Source organism: Lithobates pipiens, unplaced genomic scaffold (assembly GCF_037356315.1).
Source record: "Lithobates pipiens isolate NorthernLeopardFrog02 unplaced genomic scaffold, aLitPip1_a1.2 Scaffold_16, whole genome shotgun sequence".
Classification (NCBI taxonomy): domain Eukaryota; kingdom Metazoa; phylum Chordata; class Amphibia; order Anura; family Ranidae; genus Lithobates; species Lithobates pipiens.
Window position 1 is genome coordinate 343,396,795 of NW_027507748.1, and position 23,969 is coordinate 343,420,763.

Below are 23,969 nucleotides of genomic sequence, written 5' to 3' on the forward strand. Positions count from 1 at the left end.
AATGGAGTCATGTAACTTCTAATGGACAATAGTAAACCAATTTAAAGTTGTCCCCTGCCAGTGTGAAAAAAAAAAGCCTTCCTAGGAATGTTAGGATACTAAAGAGGTTTTTGTCTAACTTTACTGCTATAGCAGTGCCACATACAGATCTCATCTAAGGAAGGAAGTCCACCATGGTAAAATGGAATGAAGAGGTAGAGAGACATTTCAAGAGCTAAAGGTAGTATTGTGAGAGAAACCAATGTTAACCACTCCAAATTTAGTCAACAATTCCTGTACAAACAGATGCCTTTGATGCTGGCTTTGCAGCAGTTTTGTCTCAGGAAATTAATAGGAAGAACACCCAGTAGCATACCTCAGCCGGAAACAAACCCCCGCAGAGAGAAACTCTTCATTAGTGAAAAGGAAGTGTCTGCCTATAAAGTGGGCCCTAGAGTCACTGAAGTATTACTTTTTTTGGCAGACACTTCCGATTGATTACAGTTCATTCTCCACTACAATGGATGGATTAGAATAAAGGAAACAATGCAAGTCAATAGATGATGTTCCCATTAGTCAGGGCGTGACTAGAGTGAAGCTAGTGGCTTGGAGGAGCAGATGTTTTGTTTTATGCTATAGACTTGTTGTACTAAGCCCTTCTGTATTGAAGGTATGTGTATTTACTGCATTTCTGAATTAAAGTGCAGGACAAACCTGCCTCAACTCAACTGTTCCTGGGCGCCCCTGTCCTGTGCATTGTTTGCTGCAAATAGCCTTTGATCCTGTTCCTCTTACAAGATATACATTGTTTAGGCATATCCTGTTAGAGGATGACAGCATCCTGTCTCCCAGTTTATGTATATACATATATAGTGTGTGTGTGTATATATATATATATATATATATATATATATATTCCCCCCCCCCCCCCCACCTTCATGACCAGGCCATTTTTGCCACAATGCCCTGCACTACTGTAAAGCAGACCTTCAGTAATTTTTTTTCAACTTTCCATCTCTTAAATCCTCTGCCCTTCTTGTTTTAACTTGGATAGTAAAACATTTTTTTTTTCTGCCAGTAAATACATAAATACACCTTATGTTATTATGTTGCTAGCTTTTATACATGACACTATCTGTCCATGTAAAGTATATTATATATGTTGTATTAATATGTAGTATTTTTTGTGATACGTTACCATCTGTTTTTTGTTTTGTTTTTTAGATGCTTCTCCTTTTGTCAAAGCAGCGCCACCGACCAGTCCTTTGGGCTCTCCCCCACGCCAATGAGTGGTGGGATGTGACCGTCCTGGGATTCACACACACACAGTGGGTGCACAATTTCAGAATGTCGAAGGAAACCTTTTCATACCTTTGTGCATAGCTACGTCCAGCGATGGGGAAGAAAAGCACCAACTTCATAGCCAGTTTGCCTGTGAGAAAAAGAGTTGCCATTGCACTGTGGAAACTGGCTACCAACAGTGGCTACAGAAGTATAGGTCATCTTTTTGATGTCAGTAAATCATTAGTGTGCTGGTGTGTGCAGGACTTCTGTAAGGCTGTCTGCACATTGCTAGCTCCTGAAATTGTTCATTTTCTGGACAGGGAAAAATTTAAAGACGTAGCTGACTACTTTGAGAACAGGTGGGGCCTTCCACAGTGTATTGGTGCTATTGATGGCTCACACATACCAATAATAGCACCACGAGAATACTACACTGACTACTTCAACAGAAAAGGCTGGCATGCCATCATCCTCCAGGGAGTAGTGGATGGAAAAGGACTATTTTGGAGTGTGAATGTAGGAAAGCCTGGGAGTTTGTGTGATTGGGTTGGCCAGGGAGGCATGTACCCTGTTTGCACTAAGGACATTTGTGGGGTGAACGTTGGCTATTATGTGCTTGGGGACTCTGCCTACCCTTTACAAAATTGGCACCTGAAATCATTTCCTGACAATGACCGCCTGACACCAGAACAACAAACCTACAACAAGAAAACATCCAGGGCTTGGGTCATAGTGGAAAATGCATTTGGAAGACTTAAGGGTAGATGGCGGTGTCTTATGAAGAGGAATGACAGTGACATTAAACTTGACAAATCCATGGTGCTTACTTGCTGTGCTCTTCACAATCTTTGTGAAAGTCATGGAGAAGACTTCCACCAGGATTGGAATACATCTTTAGAAGAGCCAGTACTAGTAATAGCAGCACAGGATATCGAAGAAGAGTGCAGTGAAATACATCAGGCTGTGGTTCGGCACCTCAATGTTTAATTTCTTACCATTCATTTTTAAAAGTATTACTATAGTTTTAATAAAGTGTTACATTAAATCAGACATACTCAAAAAAGTCGCTAATTGTTTTTATTCCACAAAAAATCTCTCTATATATTCTTGATATGCACAAAAACAACTGTACAGGTCCTGTGCTGCCTGAAAGGCACTACTGTCTGGGTAGTGACCTGGGATCACGACTGGCTCCAAGCACTTGAACAAGCTGACCAAGGACACAGAGGGAGGCCTGGTTGAAGGTAGCCAACTGCTCCATCTGCTGCCGGGTGATTTCTGCCTCCTGGCGCATAGCTTTCTGTGCATCCTGACGCAGTGCCTGAAACCGCCTCTCAGAAAGGTTCTTAATCCTTTCCAGCTGCCTTTCCTCTGCTGCCCGCATATCCTTAATGACTGTGCGCAGATTCAGTTACAACCGTCTCCTTTCACCTGGAATATACAAAAGACCAGAATAGTGGTAGCAATTGGTACAAAAAACGAGGTATATATATATATTAGTTGTATCCCCCTTGCTCATCTGCCCCCCCACTGCACATCTGCCCTGCTATTGTACCCCCTGCTCATCTGCTCCACCACTGTAACCCCCCTGCTCATCTGCCCCACCAATGTTTCCCCTTTCTCATCTGCCCTACCACTATACCTCCATGCACATCTGCTCCACCACGGAATCATCTGTCCTAACACTGAACTTATCTGCTCATCTGTCCCACCACTGTAACCCCCTTTCTCATCTGCCCCACAAGACTGTACCCTCTGCTCCTCTGCCCCACCGCTGTAACTTCCTGCTCATCTGTTCCTCCAATGTACCTCCTGCACATCTGTCTCACCTCTGTTCCCCCTGCTCTCCTGCCCCACCTCTGTTCCTCCTGATCTCCTGCCTCACCTCTGTTCCCCCTGCTACACCTCCTTTCACATCTGCCCCACTGCTTTTCTGTCCCACTGCTGAACCCCTTTCTCATCTCTTCCACCACTGTACCCCCTGCTCATCTGCCCCACTGCTCTTCTGTCTCACTGCTGAACCCACTTCTCATCTCTTCCACCACTGTACCCCCTTCTCATCTGCCCCACTGCTCTTCTGTCCCACTGCTGAACCCCCTTCTCATCTCTTCCACCACTGTACCCCCTGCGCCACCACTGTACCCTCCTGCTCTTTTGTTCCACCTCTGAACCCCTCCTGCTCATTTTCCCCACCACTGTACCCTCTTCTCATCTAGGATATGTGTGATATGCAAAGTGGACATTTTTATTTTAAGAAAATGCAAAATTACAACTTTCACTATTATCATCATGTCTTACCAGTGTGCTGGGGTGCATTGGGGCATACTCTGTGGTTGGCTACTCTGTGGTTGGCTAGATGAAATTGTACGGGTGCTACTGAAAGATGTTGAAGGACCATCATCTGTAAAGTTTGGCGCATCCTTGGAGAGTCCATTAACTGTATTTGAAAAAGCACATATGGTTATATATATTTTTAAATGGTTAGCAAAGCGAAATCCTATGCCAAGTATAAAAAAAAAAAAACACTTACCAACGGGCTCTATCATGGATTTGAGAAGTGCAGTTGCAGAGTCCAGACCTCCCTCCCTGCCTTGGTTTGCAGGCCTATGACCGTAAATGGCATCCATGGTGTTGTACCACCTCCAAGTACTCCGACTGTTTCCACTACGGCTGTTGGCATCCTTAATTTTTTTATATTGCCCTTTAAGCTTCTTAAGCTTTACCCTACACTGACCTGATGTCCGTTCAAATCCCTTGGCTGCCATCCTCTGAGAAATATCTTTATACACCTTTTAATTTCTCACTGATCCATCAAGCTCACTCTGAATAAAGCTATCAGCAATTATAGTTAGGAAAGTAGATAGTTCCTGAGACGACCAGACCATGCCGTTGTTTGCAAGCATCCTTCTCCTATTATCTGGACTGAACAGCAATGTGGTGTTTGTTTTGTGCTTTCCTTTGACGTGAGCATTGACGTTTTTCTGTCTGCCAATCAGTGGAATGTATCGTGTGACGCCGGTAGCTACGCCCTTAAGGTACCATTTTCTATGGCCCCACATCTGAAGCAGGACCATGAATGGTGCAGTATGGTTCGGGTTGTATGGGCCGCTTTCATAATGGAAACACTTAAAATAGAGTACCGTACTGAACCAACCTGAACTGATCCGCCCAGTCGAAATGAGGCATAAGATAGCCTTTGTTATTCTACTGAACATCCCATAAAATACCATTTTGGCTTATTTTAGGTTATGATACATGTTAACAGCCTCACTAAAGTGAGTCCACTTCTCCCCAGTACGACATCATATGGCGTTGCGGGATGTGAGTGGTGATATGTGAATGATGACTTTAGTTACAGGCATTATTCAGATATCTTCTTTTAGAGCCGGCGATTCCCTTCAGCCGATGTTTAGCCGCTTGATTGTTCTTTGCGGTGGGAAGGACGACCCCCCTCCCACCGCCCTCTGGTGCTTCTCCCGACTCACTTGTACGATCCGCGAGTCAGAGAAGGAATCGACTGACCTGGAAGGTTACCATTGAGATTTCTGGTGGGCCAGATGGTCCCCTAAGTTTCTATGATCTTTTGGAGGCATAATATCTCGCCCTGCCTCTGCATTTGAAAAAATGCAACCGCCTCGGCTGTGAAGCCAGAATCATTTTTTTTTATTTAATTTCAGGCTTCCCAGCCTAACAGCGAGATCTGAGCTCTTATAGACACCAGATCTCGCTTTAAAGAGGACCTGTCATACATTCCTTGTAATAGGAATAAAAGTGATTACAAAATAAATAAAGAAAAGAAAGTGTCAAATAATAAAAATATAAGTAAAGTAAACAATAAGAAAAAAATGTTTAAAGTGTGCTCACTCCTCTGTTATGCCACATACACGTGGTCGGATTGTCCGATGGAAAATGTTCGATGTGAACTTTTTGTCAGAAATTCTGACCGTGTGTAGGCTCCATTGGATGTTTTACATCGGAATTTCTGACACACAAAATTTGAGATCTGTTGACGGAAATTCCGATCGTGTGTACACAATTCCGACGCACAAAGTTCTATGCACACCAGGAAGTCAAGCAGAAGAGCCGCACTGGCTATTGAACTTCAATTTTCTTGGCTCGTCACACGTCACCGCGTTCTTGACGTTTGGAATTTCCGACAACATTGTGTGACCGTGTGTATGCAAGACAAGTTTGAGCCAAAATCCATCAGAAAAAAATCCCATGGATTTTGTTGTCGGAATGTCCGATCGTGTGTACGTGGCATAACTCTAAACAGGTAAGCTGTAAGAAATTTTAAAGCATCACCTATTGGGATTTTTAAGTACCGAAGTTTGCCACCATTTCATGAGTTTGCACAATTGTGAAGTTGACAAGTTAGGTAACAATTTACTGGGCGTCTTTCATACTATGTAAAAAAATTGGGGCTAACTTTACTGTTTTGTCTTTTTTTTATACTTGAAACTGTTTTTTTCCCCAAAAACCGCATTTAAAAAATGTCTGCGCAAATACAGCGCAAGATAAAAAGTTGTAACAACCACCATTTTATTCCCTAGTGTCTCTGTTAAAAAAAATGATAATGTTCTGAGTAATTTTCTAGCAAAAAAATTAGGATTTTTACATGTAGGAGCGAATTGTCAGAATTGGCCTGGTAGGCAAATGGTTAATCAGACAGGCTTTCACAACAATACTGGATATTAGCAATAAGAGATCTAGCGATTCTTATGCATGTGCCTTGATCATATTAATGTATATATGAGTAAACCCAACTCTATCCTTCCTTATGATGCACTTATAAGTAAACTGATTGTTTTTTCCTATGTGCATCGCAAAAACATTGAAAAATGATATTAAACTGTAACATTTCACTTTGAGCTGTACCATTTTGCTATATTACATAAAAATCACACTTAATTCACTAAGCTTTATCGCATACGGGAAGGGTAGCATGTTACTCATTTGCATAAATGATTGCATGCGGTAAATAAAGTACAATTTTTTTTTTTTTAAATAAAGATTTTATGGTAAATGGAAACAAATAAATTGTCGATAAATATCGCAAACAATAGTGCTGTAATCTGTAAGTCCAATTTACAAACGAAACGGCAACTAAAAAAAGGTGTGATATTTAACACCACCCTTTTGGTGGTGGTAACTAGTGCGGTACCAGATAGAGGGGTCCATTCAAACCCTCAGAAAGGGGCATTCCACCCACGAGAGCCTAATTCCACCCACAGAACATCCACAGGAAGATGTACTATTCAACCCACAGAAAGGGGTCCAATACTACCCTCAGAGAGGAGTCTAATTCCACCCACAGAGGACCCACAGAAAGTTGACACTATTCCACCAGCAATGGACACACAAAAATGTGGCATTATACTACATCACGAATACACAAGTCTTTTTTTTTTCTTTTATTAAAGCAAAAAGACATGACGTGCAGTGCAAATTAAATGCAAACATCGGCTGAAATTTTATATCAAGAACTTTTTAAAAAAAAATGATTTTTTAAAATAAATGTTTAAAAAAGTGCAACAATAGAGTATGTCAACCATGACAATTATATGACATTACATGACCAGCTAGAGGGGACTTTTTGAACTGTCCACTGTAATATACACCATTACAATAAGTTAAACCAGGATAGGAACTAAAAAATGATAAAACAAATATAGTCACGTTTTCTTTAGTTTCCACGATATAAACATAGGCAGCAGCACAGAATCCAAATACATATTCCTGGAAAAAATGTTAGATGAAAAAATTGTTCTTTGCAAAAGAAAAATAACAAACATGTTGAAATGTAAAATGTTAAAAGGAAATTACCTTAAACAACCCAAGCCACCGACACATGTGATAAATTACCACATGAGAAAATGCGGTAGTTACTGAACAATCAAATATACTGCATTCGTTATTTAACTCTAAATTCTCAGTGAATTGAACTTTCACAACTGATTTACTGCATTCGTTATTTTACCGCATTTTATTTGCCACTGTTTAACTCTTAATGAATAGTGAATAGACCCCTTTGTCAGTTATATTTTGTGGTAAATATTTGTGGTTGCAAAAATTATGTTAAAGCTGTATTTTGATGAAATACTTTCTTTTTTAAATAATTGTTCCCTAATAAACAAACCTTAAAAAAGAAAAATATATGAAATATATGTATCCAGATTTGTTACCAAATTAAAGCCATATTTGTCTTACAAAACATATATATAGACTGAAGTCATTTTGTCAACAACTCAGTTCACCCTACTATATACTGTAGGATATTTTGGTGATTAGAAGTTTGAAAGGCTGCCAAATCATGGTGGGAGGGGGATGTCGAACCACTGAGGGAAGGACTTCAGATTTTGGGGATTAATTGTTCTACAGTGTCAGAAGCTACAAGGGTCAGTAAGGACTTGTTTTAACCATTTGAGTTTCAGAAGATTTTAATTCCTTCATGACTAGGGATGGGCAAATGGTTCAGTGTGAGCATAAGTTCGGGCCGAACATTGGTTGTTCGGCAAACAATGAACATTATGCGGCATTTGCGGAAAATTCTAACGCCGCGGAACACCGTTAAAGTCTATGGGACACTAACATGAAAAACCAAAAGTGCTAATTTTAAAGGCTTATATGCAAACTATTCTTAAAAAAAGTATTTGGGGACCTGGATCCTGCTCCAGGGGACATGAATCAATGCAAAAAAAGTTTTTAAAACATCAGTTTTTTCGGGAGCAGTGATTGTAATAATGCTTAAAATGAAACAATAAAAATGAAATATTCCTTTAAATATTGTGCCTGGTAGGGATGAGCCCGATGTTTGAGTCGAACGTAATTAAAAAATAGCATGTGTTCCCCCCCAGACCATTACCAGGCCCTTTGGGTCTGGTATGAATATTATGTGGAACCCCAAACCAAAAATTTATTTTAAAAAATTGCGTGCGTGTCTACCCAAAATCCATACCCTGCCCTTCAGGTCTTGTATGGAAATTAAGGAGGGTTATTTAATTTTTATTGATTTACTTTAAGAATTATCAAAATCACTGCTCCTGAAAAACGTCAGTTTTTAAAACTTTTTTTGCATTGATACATGTCCCCTGGGGCAGGATCCAGGCGTCCAAACACTTTTTCTGACAATAACTTGCATATAAGCCTTTAAAATTAGCACTTTTGATTTTTCATGTTCGTGTGCCATAGACTTTAATGGTGTTCGCACAAATTTTTTGCCTGTTCGCAAGTTCTGGTGCAAACCGAACCAGAGGGTGTTTTTCGGGTCATCCTCATTCATGACCAGGCCATTTTTAGCTATGCGGCACTGCTCAGTTTTAACTATGCAACACTGTACCCAAATTTAATTTACGGGAGAACAAAGAAGATACCAAATTAGATATCAACAGGTCGGACTTTTATGGCATGGAAGCAAATAAGAAAGTAGCAAAAATAGTTTATTAAAGAATATACAATGTCATAACAGTGTCCAAAACAATATAAAAATCATATAAAATTATACAATTTGTACTTTGAGCCCTTATGCATCACATCTACGCATTTCGCCGTAAAGGCTTCCTCAGGACATGGAAAAAGGTTCAAAGGCGTAGCAAGAGAGAGCAAAAATAAATATCACTATCTTCAACTAGGTTACTCCTCAGGTACAAATGTCATAGCAGCATGGACAAATCCAAATATATGAAGATAGTCAACCATGCTGTGATAGATTTGACAGCAAGTGGCACGTTCTGATGAGTACAAACACAAATTAATAGTTGCTTATAGCAGGGGCAGATAGGAGGTCTCATATACTATTTTAGCATCAATGGGGACAGCCAATAGAGTACACAATCCCATCCATATGGAGCTTAGTTGATGTTGGTGACACATAGTATAGCCAGGCAGCATATATAGAAGCTAAAGGTAAAAGTATTTCTGTAGAGACAATGAAAGCATACCCCTGGGAGACAGCCCAATGCTGTCCGACCTGTTGATATCTATTTGGTATCTTCTTTGTTCTCCCTTGATATATACGGATGTGGCACTGTGTGTGCTCCATCCTTTTTCCTAATTTCTCAAATTAAATTTACATAATTCTTTTCGCACAAACAGAGTTTTCTTTTGGTGGTAGTAGATCAAGACTGTTTTTTTTTTTAATTATATAAATTAACCACTTAAGGACCGAGCCTCTTTTTGGGATTTGTTGTTTACAAGTTAAAAAGAGTTTTTTTTTTGCTAGAAAATTACTTAGAACCCCCAAACATACTTTATTTTCTAACACCCTAGAGAATAAAATGGCAGTTGTTACAATACTTTCTGTCACACTGTATTTGCGCAGCGGTCTTACAAGCACACTTTTTTGGGAAAAAATAAACTTTTTTGAATGAAAAAATAAGACAACAGTAAAATTAGCCCTTTTTTTAAAATATATTATGAAAGATAATGTTATGCTGAGTAAATTTATACCCAACATGTCACGCTTAAAAATTGTGCTCGCTTGTGGAATGACAACAAACCTTTACCCTTAAAAATTCCCATAGGAGATGTTAAAAATTCTACAGGTTTCATGTTTTGAGTTACAGATCTAGGGCTTGAATTATTGCTCTCGCTCTACCGATTGCGGCAATACCTTATATGTGTGATTTGAACACCCTTTTCATATGCGGGTGCTACTCACGTATGTGTTCGCTTCTGCACGCAAGCTTACCTTTTATTTTTACACTGTTCTTTTTTTTTTTAAATTGTGTCACTTTTATTCCTAAAACAAAGAATGTAAACATCCCTTGTAATAGAAAATCTCTTAAATATGAGATCTGGGGTCAAAAAGACCTCAGATCTCATATTTACATAAAAATGCAATAAAAAATAAAAATGGTGCTTTAAGAGTTATGGGCGGAAGTGACGTTTTGACATCGCTTCCCTCCTGCAATGATATGGAGACGGGTGGGGGCCATCTTCCACTCACTCATCTCCATGATACAGAAGGGAGAACATCTGAACATCTGACACCTCTGGTAAGCGGCGGGGGGCACCGGAGCACGGCGGGAGTGGGGCCCTCTCCCACCACCGATAAAAGTGATCTTGTGGTGAATCCGCCGCAGAGACCACCTTTATCTTGAAGCAGACCGCCCGCTGAAGTAGAGGATACCGGGGTTATGGCAGCTAGCTGCTGCAATAACAACAATATTCCTCTTTAAAGTACAGTCATATAACGACGATGGGTGGTCTGGAAGTGGTTAAAAAAGATCAAACATTTCGAAAAAAATAATATTTTTTATTTTCTGCTATAATAACATATTCAAAATCAAATTTCTTAAAAAATTCAGGACAAAATGTATTCTGCTACATGTCTTTGGTAAAAAAAAATCCCAATAATTGTATATTAATTGATTTGCATGAAAGTTATATTGTCTATAAACTATGGCATATATACTGTACTAGTTATGTATTTATTTATTTTTATACTAGTAATGGCGGTGATCAGCGACTTATAGTGGAACTGTGATAGTGTGGTGGACAATCTGACACTAACTGACATTTTGTGGGAACTGACTAACACTGACATCACCAGTTGCACTAATACAGTGATGAGTGCTAATAATATATACTGTCACTGTATTAATGGTGCTGACTGGGAAGGGGTTAACATCTTGGGGTAATCAACAAGTGTTAATGTGTGTTTTTTCCTCAGTTTAGGCCGATATGTATTCTTCTACATATTTTTGGTAAAAAAATTGCAATAAGCCTATATTGATTGGTTTGCGCAAAAGTTATAGCGTCTACAAAATAGCATATAGATTTATGGTATTTTTATTATTATTATTTTTTTTACTAGTGATGGTGGCGATCTACGATTTTTATCAGGACTGCAACATTGTGGCGGAAACATCGGACACTTTTGACACATTTTAGGGACCATTGGCATTTATACAGTGATAAATGCTATAAAAATGCACCGATTACTATAAAAATGTCACTGGCAGGGAAGGGGTTAACACTAGGGGCGATCAAGGGGTTAATTGTGTTCCATAGTGTGTATTCTAACTGAAGGGGGAGGGGACTGTGTAGGGGAGATGACAGATCGCTGTTCATACTCTGTATGAACAGACGATCTGTCTTTTCTCCCCTCAGAGAACTGGAAACTGTGTGTTTATACACACAGATCCCCGTTCTCGGTGTGTCATCAGCGATTGCGGGAGCTGGCAGTGATCGCGACCGCCGGGCACTTGCACCGGCTCCGAGGGAGAGCAGTGGTTGCGCGCCTCCAGTGGCGTGCCCCTTGTGGCCACAGGGTGAAGCAACGTAACATAACGTAATTTCGCCCAGCCGTGCCATTCTGCCACAGTAAAACTGCAGTGGCTGGTTGGCAAGTGGTTAAACCCTTCCTTGCAACTGCAGGCTTCTTCTCAACTGGATGACCAGTTCCCTGAAGCCACTTTTCTTCACCACTCCCCTAGTCACAGACTTTCTGATGTCATCATGTACAATCCAGTGGTCCTCCATTATAAATGAGGATGGCAAGGGTCCTCCCACATCCTGGGAGACCTAGCTACACAGCATAAGTGACAGTGACTGAAACTGGGGCAAACTGTAATATGGGGGACCCAACTAGAACACATTTTATTTAAATGCTTTAAATCTTTTTGTTAAAGAACCCCGAGTTATAGTTTTATCTAGTAGGTAAAAAAATGGTGTTGCGCTCCACAAAAAAACAAAATTAATTCAATAAATACCTAGATAGTGAAAACAAATAGTGAATAAATAATAGCATACAGGATCTAAAATACACTCTATGTGACTATTTAAAATCAATTATTTCAAAATGTACAACCTATTTAAAGTGTATCAATGCCATTTAAACATTATAAAAACCATTGTGATGTGACCAGTATAAATATTCCAAATCCAGGTAATACAAATATTCCTAGTAAAGTGCAGGTGAAAATAAGTAGTGGAATCACAAATACAATTCAACCAGTGATAATAAAAATGCAAAAAATATAAAATCCAAAATGTGTCTCAATCCATAAAGTGCATCCAGTGAAACAAATATTAGTAAAATAAAAAAGCACAATCCAAAAGACAGAATTCTTAGAGTGTCTCTATTTATAGAAAAAAAGGCAATCCATATCAAGCCATGCAATAAGTGGGTCCACACTGTGCTATGTAACGGACTAATTCCGTGGATGAAAGCAGGGCATAGTTCCACCGGTGATCTCCCAGATCCTCCAGACAGGTGCTCACACACTGAGTGCAGTGGGTACCTTACCTCACTGCTGTCAGTTAAACATCAATACGTTCCAATGGTTAGAATGTATGTTCTCAGCTGGTGCAGACACCCCAAGCAATCCCCTCTAGGTACTCAGCCATGGACCATAGATCGCAACCTATACCATCTGTCGCATGACCACGCCACGGTCCTGAGGGATATCCAACAGATGGTAAAGGTTGCGATCTATGGTCCATGGCTGAGTACCTAGAGGGGATTGCTTGGGGTGTCTGCACCAGCTGAGAACATACATTCTAACCACTGGGACGTATTGCTGTTTAACTGACAGCAGTGAGGTAAGGTACCCACTGCACTCAGTGTGTGAGCACCTGTCTGGAGGATCTGGGAGATCACCGGTGGAACTATGCCCTGCTTTCATCCACGGAATTAGTCCGTTACATAGCACAGTGTGGACCCACTTATTACATGGCTTGATATGGATTGCCTTTTTTTCTATAAATAGAGACACTCTAAGAATTCTGTCTTTTGGAGTGTGCTTTTTTATTTTACTAATATTTGTTTCACTGGATGCACTTTATGAATTGAGACACATTTTGGATTTTATATTTTTTGCATTTTTATTATCACTGGTTGAATTATATCTGTGATTCCACTACTTATTTTCACCTGCACTTTACTAGGAATATTTGTATTACCTGGATTTGGAATATTTATATTGGTCACATCACAATGGTTTTTATAATGTTTAAATGGCATTGATACACTTTAAATAGGTTGTACATTTTGAAATAATTGATTTTAAATAGTCACATAGAGTGTATTTTAGATCCTGTATGCTATTATTTATTCACTATTTGTTATCACTATCTAGGTATTTATTGAATTAATTTAGTTTTTTTGTGGAGCGCAACACCATTTTTTTACCTACTATCATAACTTGAGGGGAGGGTTTGCACCTCTGTCTGTGTTTTGCTGCAACCATATTAGCTCTCTTGTTTAGCCATTGTAGCGCGAGGATAACCAATAATTACTATAGTTTTATCTAACTCTGGTCATTGTCACTTTTGCTAAACAAGTTTATTCTGCATGTAAATAGGGATAAAAATACAAAAAAAATTGCAATAAATTCAAATAAGGAATAGATGAAAAAAAAATCACTATTTTTATTACATGTATTTAAGTGGTTGTAAACCCTTACAAACCCCTTTGACCTACAGGTAAGCCTAGATTAAGGCTTACCTGAGGTCCAAGAAATATCTCCTAAACCTACACGGTTTAGGAGATATTTGCCAAAAGACAGGCACCGCTGTCTACGGCGCATGCCGCGAGTGGCGGCTCCCGGGAGTGACGTCATCGCGGCTTCGTCGAATGACAGCGCCGGAGCAGCGAGACCCACCAAGACGATGGAGGCTCCGTACACAAGGGGACAGTGGTGACTTCGCTGGCTCCTGTGTCAGGTAAGTGACACATAATGGACTACTATGCAATGCATAGTAGTCCATTATGCTTTACCTTTGCAGGGAATCAAAGAGGAAGTAAACCCATCAGGGTTTACTTCCTCTTTAAAGCCTACCTTCAGCAAAAACATTTTTACAATTCTGATAGCATGATAAAGAGTTAAAACATTTGTTAGTTTTTTATTTTGTTTGTGACCCCATTGGGGAGATCTTTGTTCACATTCTGTCCTATTGATGAAATGTAAACTGTTCATGTCACCACAAGGTTATTTTTACATAGAAGAATACCTGTAAGAAAGAAAAATATATTTAAAGTGGATGTAAACCCTCACATATAGCCAGTAAAGTAAACAGCCTCAGATGATACAGAGATGAAAAAATAAAAAGCCTACATAAGTATTACATGTATATCTGCTGTCCTCAACTTGCTATATTCTTTAGAAAGTTCACCTCCTGTAATTACGCGTACACGCAATCGGATTTCTCATCGGAAAAAGATATGATGGTTTTTCCGATGGGATTCCTGCTCAAGTTTGCCTTGCATACACACGGTCACGCAAAAGTTCACTGAAATTATGACTATCAAGAATGTAGTGACCTACAACACTATGACGAGCCGAGAAAATGAAGTTCAATGCTTCCAAGCATGCGTCAATTTGTTTCCGAGCATGCCTAGGAATTTTGCATGTCGGAATTGCCACAGACAATCGCATTTTCGGATAGGAACTTTTCCCGACTGAAAAAGCGAGAGCATGCTCTCAATCTTTTGTTGGCTGGAATTCGGCCAGCAAAAGACCGATGGAGCATACACAAGGTCGCATTTTCTGACAAAAAAATCTCATCAGTCCTTTGTGGGTCGAAATTTTGATCGTGTGTATGCGGCATTAGAAATGTTTCTTCCTTTTCAGTACTGGGTGTGGATTCTTGGCATACACTGTGTGAGAGGTGATTGGAGGGAAGGCACACACAACCTTTCCACAGGAAGGAAGGAATGTGGAGAGCTATGCTGTGAATAGACCAGCTCTCTGCTAATCTATTTATAGCACCCATCCCGACACATATTTCAGCCTGGTTTTATCTTGGTTGTTGCAGAACTTGTCAGTTATCATGCTGATAACCGAAGAGCAGAGTAGCAGAAAGACACTGGACTTAGGGCTTTGGAGAGCGATAAGTAAACACTGCAGATATATGTGCTTAGGTCAAATTTAATTAATCAGATTTACATAACTTTCCAGTGACCTGTGTATTGAAAAGAACACACCCCACCTTCTGAAAGTATTCTAGACTTCTGGTTTTGTAGAATATTTGCTTCTCTATCATCCTCTCTGGTTTTTCATACCAGCTTGTATGTCACTACATGATATACAGTATACGTTGATTGAAGGAAGCACAGTAGTTGATGAAGGAAGCAAGTATTTTATAAATACCCATGTATATTGATCATTTTTCCATACAAAGAATAAGAAAAGGATCCATGTACATATCTCAACATAACTAATGTTCAAAGGAAGGTTACCAATATCAAATCATTAGGAAATGGTAGCCTTCCTCCTAAAAGTCAGGGAATAATAGCAATTAAGCCCCATACACACTATCAGATTTTCTGTTGATTTTTTCCTTCCGATTTACCAAAACCATGTAGTGCAAGGGCCTACCTGATTGCATTCAAATCGAAACTCCTAAGGTTTGACCTCATATTATATGGTTTTGGTAAATCTGAAGGAAAAAAATCAGCAGAAAATCTGATAGTGTGTATGGGGTTTTAGACCATGTTGGACATTCTCACAGATAATCAGATTACAATGTGAGCTGATGTAGCCAAAAATATTGTGGAAAGTTATAAAGATTATCAAAGTACCTTATAAAATGCCTTCCCAGGCGACAACATAAGACATTGAGTTAATATTGTGACTATGTAACAAACCAATCGAAAACAATGAGAACGAACGAAGGAAACAAGTCAAAGAATAGTGCTTCTGTAGAATGAACATGCCAGAAAGCATTTATGTCCTATTGTCTGTGTTGAAAATAAAAGCCAGTTTATATCTTATCTCAGAGCGTCTCCTGGCACTCACATGACTCCTCGCATTTTCCTCTCCCCGGCTGACAGCTATAGTGGGAGTGGCCAAGAACTCTGGCTGACGTCAGCCGGGAGTATGGGGGGAGAGGAGGAGAGAGCCAAGAAGTCACATGAGCGCTAGGAGATGCTCTGACATAAGGTATAAATCGGCTTTTTTTTCAGCACAGATAATAGGACACATTACGTTAGCTAACAGAAGGGATGGGATGTTTATAATACAGATATTATAGGAGCAAAGTAGTACAGACTAGCTGACAGGCAGGGAGGAAAGGGGTAGAGAGGACAGAGGAGAGCTGCATTTGACAGAGCTACATAAATTTACCACGGTGACAGGGTTCAGCAGCCATGATGAACCGTGGTCACTGTACAGGGGGAAGGATAGAAAATGGCAGAATCAGCCAAGTATTTCAGGTGATACAGGGGGCCAAATGATATAGCACAAGCACTGTGCTGTTATACATGGTTTAAGAGAACAGGATCTATTTATTTATTTTTGGGGGGTTACAAGCACTTTAATGGGATAGGAAGACATGGACAGAAATAGAATTAAATGTATTCAAGTTGGAAAGTCTAATCATCACGTTCTTTGCTAACAGGAATAAGGAGATATCTCACCAACAAGGACACAGAGAGCAAAAAAAAATTAAAAATGACAGAGGTTCTAATCCTTCCTCACTCTTTAGAAAACCAAATGAACAATTTTGGCTGTAATTGATGATGAGAACATTGGCCACAATCATCTGTAACTGTTTTGTAATGCTTTAAATGTTTACTGTAGGTTTTAATTGTTCTTGCTTTATTGTTCAGGTAAGGGGGGATAAATATTGGGATATAGAATAACGGTTAGATTAAGGTAAAGAATACAGCAATGTGTCAGACTAACTTTTCTTTTTTTGGCATCAAATCCCTCACATGAGGTTATTCAGAGTGATGGCTAATATAGCCCCAGGAAAAATTATTCCTGCTGAAACCCTAAGGGGCAATGGTCTGGGGCATACACATACGTTAGTAAATCAGGCCATAATGTCAAGGGCAATTTATATCTCTAAAGAAGGTAGCTTTGTTTTTCTGTACTCTATCAATCTTGGAGAATCAGCTCTAGGAAAGATAACATGGAATGCACTATTTCTCACGAACCTCAGGACTTATGCAAACTGAAAATACAGATTCTGAGAAGTGTCTAATTCAATTCAAAACTTTTTTACCCAGTTATTAGTAACTAATGTAGTATGCTTCGGAAGTGTTTTTAAGAACAAAACCTGTAAATTGTTTCATACTTGAAAAACTGACAAATTGTATATTAATTACCGTAGTTATATTAGACTACAAATTCACTCATCTCACATTTAGTTTACTTGCTAATTCGTATACCCGACATGTAAACATGTACCCGATTATTATATTGTGAATTTCACAAATGCTTTTGTTGCTCGAAGTTGCACATTTTTTCAATTCAATTTATTTTCTAAGTAGGACTTAAAATATAAAGATCCAAACTGCACACAGGACACAGGAAGTGTGATCATGAGCATCATAATGAATAATCCCTACTCCTAAATCAATCCCATATACTTACATTGTGAGAAAGAATAATAAAACAAAAACATTGTATAGTCCTAGTATTGTAGTCCTAGAACAGGCATACCCCACTTTTAAGTACACAATGGGGTTTATTTACTAAAGCTGGAAAGTGCAAAATCAGGCTCACTTCTGCATAGAAACCAATGAGCTTCCAGGTTTTATTACCAAAGCTTAATTGAACAAACTGGGGTTAGAAGCTCATTTGTTTCTATGCAGAAGTTATCCTGATTTTACACTTTCCAGATTTAGTAAATAAACACCATTGCATACTTATAAGTGGGGTATGCCTGTATATTGTATAGTCCTAGTACTGCATGTAGCAGTGCTCCATTTTTTGGGGAGGGCGGCACATAAACCAAACTCGCCCCCCCCCCACGCCCACTCGCCAGCCCTGCTTGCCAGCCCCGCTTGCAAGCCCAGCCCCTGCTGGCAAGCTCACCAGCTAGCCCCACACTTACCCCATCAGGGTAGCTTCTCCGGCCCATCCAATCGCTTCTCCTCCCAGCCAATCCAATCTCACGACCCGCTTAATGTCCTGTTTGGCTCAGAGGAGAAGCAGGAAGACAATAGCAAATGTTGATTCGCTATTGTTAGAAGTGGGTAGGCTCAGAGTGCAATGCTCTGTGCTGCAAGACTAACCTTTTTAAAGCCTCCGGCTCTAATCATGTGTGTCGCAAAAAAAAGGAAAAACCTGTAGAACTCTATGCGTTTGAGGCTCTGTATGGAAATTAGGGTCCCTTATGGACGGGCCACTGCTGGTATATAGTAAGCTAATATGGCTGCCCCTATATGCATATATATCTATAAACTAGACATATGATAGATATATAGATATATCAATCATGTCCTAACAATTCTGTGCTGTGTCATCATTCGATGGGACAGAGGTGGGCATTCTGGGCAGAACAGAAATCCTGCCTGTTGTATATACAGTTCCACATAAGAGAATATAGTCTGAGATAAAAATAAAGAGGTACACCCCCCCCCCCCATAGCCATGTGCCAACTACATTCAATATGAAGAAATTTCAGTAAAAATAATGGCAGTTGGCCCAGCTGTTTAAGTAGCAACAATACACACATAGCTTTAGTACCAACAGAAAAATAACCCATCAGAAATCTTGTAGGTACATCTAGTAGGCAGGGCTGGGACGATGTAATCTAGTGTCAGTGTGAAGATGCCAAACAGTACCCAGCCCCCCCCCCCCCTATATTCCCTCTACTAGCACTTATTCTCTCCCCAGATTTCTCCTCTTAACGTAAATCCCTACAATCATCCCTACTAGCACAAATCCTTCCCCCCAAATTCCCCTGTCTAAGAGGAATCTACTCCCCCCTGATTTCCCGTCTGAGCATATATTCTCTGATCCTCCAAATCCCCCTCTCCCAGCACAAATCTCACCCATAAATCCCCTCTCCTAGCACTTATCCTTACCCCAGATTTCCCCTCCTAACACAAATCCCACCAATCATCTCTACTAGCATAAACCTTTCCCTCCAAATCCCCATTCCCAACAGAAATTCACTCCCCCTCAGATTTCCCTTTTGAGCATATATTCTCTCCCCCTACAAATCCCCTCTCCCAGCACAAATGCTCCTCCCCCCAAATTTCCTCTCCTAGCGTTTATCCTCTCCTAAAATGTCCCCTCCTAACACAAATCCCTCCAGTCATTCCTACTAGCACAAATCCTTCCCACCAAATCTCCCTTCCTAACACAAATCCACTACCCTTCAAATTTCCCTTCTGAGCATAACGCCTCTCCCCCTCCAAATCCCCCTCTCCGAGCACAAATCCCCCACTCCCAAATCGTTCTTAGTAGCACAAATCCCTTCAATCATCACTACTAGCACAAATCCTCCCCCCAAAATCCCCCTTCGTAAGAGAAATCCAACCTCATAGTACAAATACCCCCCCCCCCCCAGTTAATACCCATTCTGTCACAAACCTTCCAAAATCCCCACCGCACCCAGAGCAGCTTCCCCCTGTTCCGGCCCTGCTAGTGGGTACTTACAAAAGTGAGGTTTCAGAGTCATAGACAGGAAACATATGCTTTAGCTTTGGACCTGACAACTCTGTAAGGAATCCCCAACATGTTGACCTGACCTGAAGAGGAGTCATGTGATCTGGAACACAGATACAGTAGGTAGTCATTGCTGACAGCAGAACTGATACCAGTATACTAAATGAACTGGAAAAAGCGGTGCTTCTTAGCTGACTCCCAGTAGCATAGGGAATGCCAGTTCCAATAAACTTAAAAAACCTACACTGGTAAAAAAATCTTCCAAATATTCAGAAAACAGCCAAGCTAGGGAAAAAACATCCAGGCTCCCGAGGACACTGAGCAAACCTGAGCAGGTGACAAATGGAAAGGGTTTTAGAGACAGGCCTTCAATTTTGAAATGCCAAGTATCCATTTATGCTGAATGCTAGAGTAAAACCCTGGTTGCTTAATTATCATCAAGCAGTGTCCCTCAATGGACAATAGAGAAATAAGTCTGAGTAATTAATCAAGACTAGGAGTAAAATATCTTGTAGGTAAAATGTTAAGCATGTTTGACCAAAGCACTCTCCATGTATCCTACAATTTTTGTGCTTTTGAATTGCCGTTCTTCCTAACAGAATCTTACAGTGAAAGAATATGGAGGCTGTAATTGTTGACTTTTTCTTTAAACAATGCTAGTTTCTTGGCTTTCAAAGATTTGAAATTGATTCCTATGGTTTTAGTACTTTCTGAGTCAGTGACTTGGAAAAAGTATGCAGGTCATAAGTTCTTAATTCATTTTAATTTTTTAATCTTCATGTTTTTCTTGTAGGCGAGTGACAAAAAAAGTATTGAAGCCAGGAAAATATTATTCTTAAAAGGAGGTCAGCAATGGCTGTATATGTGTTTTTCTCACTATAGATTTATTGTAATCCCAGATATGAACACATGTAATTCTTTATAAATATAAACATTACAGTAATTAATATTTATATGTAAACAAAGTTCCCATTCTTTAATATGATTTGACATCCCTGGTATATTTAACCAGGTAAAAAGACCTAGAATGTATCTTATACACCTTAAAGTACATAACCGGGTACACAACCATAGGTGCAGCTGCTGGGACCTACTGTGAGTTTGACAATCAAGATTCAAGTCTCTGTTGCAGGCAGGGTGGAATTTTCCACTAGTGTGTAAATCTGACAGGCAGACCCCTCCACCCCCCCCCCCCCCAGGTACCGACACCCTCCAACATGCCCCCCATCCCTGTGCGCCTATGTATTTCGGGATCCAATTGCCCATCTGCAGGCCCGGGACCTACATGGCAGGTGCCAGTGGATGGAGGGGAAGGAGCACAGAGGACACACGTCCGCTCTATGATGACACATCTGGGTTGGGGTGCCGAAGTATATCGCTATTTCACAGGTGCACACAAATTTAAGATTTTACATGTTGGGTAACTATTTACTCGTATCAACCTCATCTTTTATAGACAAAATCTAGAGCAGATTTGTATGGTAGCCAAACAGCTTCTAACTTCAACTTGTACAGTTAAGCTTTGACAGTAAAACCTAGAAGCCTAATGGTTTCTATGCAGAGCTGCATTCGATTTTGCACTCTTCAGTTTTAGTAGATCAAACCCATAGTTTTGAAAAAACGCATTTATTTATTTTTTATTTTGCTTGTTATATTTTTTGTAGCATAAGCACATGCAAAAAAATTTATTTCATTTGTACAGTTTGCAATAGAAAGATAATTTTGGTGTCATGGTAGATTGGGAAATTATAAAATATACTAGCGCTTTATAACCCCAGTGGTTGGTTTTAAATAATTACTAGGTAACCTGAAAATGTTTTGTTTTATTTCTTTTTTTTATATCTATCTGCCTTTAAGATATTAAATAACTTATCAAAATTAATACTGTTGAAAAAAAGCCTTGTTTGGCACTACTCAAATAAAAAAAAAAGAAAAGAAATGTATCTCTCACTTTGGTACAACAGGTAATAAAGTTATTTCTGAATTAATAGGATTACGGTCTAAATGTGAAAACAACTCTGAAGATTAACTAGTTAAACATAGCATTTGTGGCAAAAAGAGTGTAGTTGATCATCTTTTATTTGAGCTTGGGATGGAGCTTTTTTGGAACTCAGTTTACTGCCTTACTATAGGAAATATCTGGCTTAATATATTCACAAAAAGTCACAATTAATAATAAAAGAAAAATTAATCATAAATATTTTACATTTATTGCATATTTTTTTTTTTTAATTTATAATTCTTACCTGCAGATACGCGTAACATACATAACATTTCCTATAGAATTATTTTTTGTTAGCATTAGAGTTTATATTAGGATAGGATTAGTGTAGAACTTGTCTATCAGTGTGGAAAGTCATTTTCTTTAATAAGTCATCTGCCCAGCACTGGCATGCGGATGGGTCACCACTATTAGTATAATGGGGATTTTTGTTAGTCTGCAGACCCCTTTTTAATGAGAAGACCTTTAAAGCTGCTATTCATCTGACAGGGAATATGACTTAGAACAGCGTAGAAGCACAACAGAAAAATTAAATAAGCAGTATTTACATGTATCCTAACTTGAAAAGTCATCAGATTAAGCTTCTACTGTTCGTAAAAAATAACACAAAGGGTAAATTGCAAAGTGTAGTAATCAGAATTCATGTCAGGACTTACTGCAGTAAACTTTAATCTAATTTACTGCTTGGAGTTATTTCACCTAGCACATCATCCAATGCTTTGCAGGGTCTCATTAAATGCACCTATGTAAGCTTGGTTTTGACACTACTACAGGCCTGCTCTACGTTTCCTTTTACTGAGGGCAGTCTTGGTGCTTCATATACATGTATATGTTTACATTATATTTTAAATCTGATCTTTTTTTTTTCCATTAAACATCTTTTGGAGATCAAATAACAGTTTAAAGGGCAGATAAGGAGATGGCTTTGTTTCCTCACACTTTGAAGGTCCCTGTAATCCCTGAAACCAAATTACAGTGAACCTCATATGATTATTAGCAATGTCAAAATAGAAGCATCATCTAGTCCTTCTGAATCTTTGTAGCTTAAAGACACACAATATCACGTTCAAAGTTATGTTATTTTTGCAGGTAATTTTCATATATATAGCCACTGTGCTCATAGCTAATGTGTTAAATAATTCAAATGGAGTCATATTAGATTCTCTTGGCCCTTTGGCTATTCTTTCTTTAAAAAGGTGCAAAATCCCCCCACACATTAGAAAAAGACAATCCCATGTAATGCACAATGCAAACTATTCTTAAATCTACTTAGCACATTGTATTTCTTCCCAGAAATCATAATATGCAGATAGTAGCATAAATTACAAAGATGAAACAGAAAACATAAATGTATTTGAAGCTTGTAGATATAGAATTTCCTTCTCTTATAATACATTTGTTTAGAAGCCTTGCAAAGGAAGATTTTAATGAATCAGTGACCTTCCACATATGGTACGTACATCTACCATGTCCATCTTGCAGCACAGCTTATTGGAGCAAGTCAGCTCTTTTGTGTTTTATAGATATTAGATTTTAGATCTTTAATGATTTTTCTGCCTAATACCCCTGGCTAGCATTTCTTCATCTTTTTAGTCTGGAGGAACCCTTCAAATAATTTTTAGATGTTAAGGGACCCCTGATAAAACCAATTCTTGTGGGGTCAGTGGAAAAAATGCCCCTTAAAGAGGAGCTTCAGTAATTTTTTGCTTATTAAAAGTCAGTAGCTACAGCTTGCAGTTTCCCTGCCGGGTTCCCACTGTGTATTAGTGAACCGCGCTGCACTCCGTGAATGGTCCTGTAGTCTTTTGGGACCTGTGACATGTCTCAGAAGACTGCGGAGAGTGGAGATAGATCACCTAGGCGATCCGAGTAGAAGTGAGAGTGAGTACCTGGTTTTGACACCCCCCCAAAAAAGTGCCATTTGGTAAACAGGAGAGGGGGAGGCCTTAAAGCGGAACTTCCCTTTTGAGTGGAGGTCCTCTTTAAGCTTAATTTAAGCTTAATTCTTTAAACATTTGATGACTTGACAGATGCCATTCGAAAGTACTTCAATATTTTCTTTGCTTTTAAAAACATTTGCTTGATTTTCTAATGAATAGTGGGGACAAATCAATGTTCATTTTTGATCACAGGGACAAGAAAATTTGAAAGAACAGGATAGAATTTTTTTTATCAAATTAAGGCATTTCCAACAGGGAATGTGTTTTTTTTTCAGGAAATTATATTCATTACAAAATAAAATGTTAACCCCATGGTTAAAATGAAAATTTCAAATGATATTCTACTCGTTTATAGCAAGCTTTACATTGTTGGCCAGTGGAAAGAATGACCCCCTTACAGTGGTAGTCAGAATG

At 39.2% G+C, this 23,969-nt stretch overlaps 1 protein-coding gene across 1 annotated transcript; it reads left to right on the forward strand.

Annotated features, from left to right (window-relative positions):
• The first annotated feature begins 1,374 nt into the window (after positions 1–1,374).
• LOC143984150 (uncharacterized) lies at positions 1,375–2,250 on the forward strand. The gene has a single exon (XM_077484460.1). The coding sequence runs from the start codon at positions 1,375–1,377 to the stop codon at positions 2,248–2,250; it is 876 nt and encodes a 291-aa protein (XP_077340586.1).
• Positions 2,251–23,969: the final 21,719 nt, after the last annotated feature.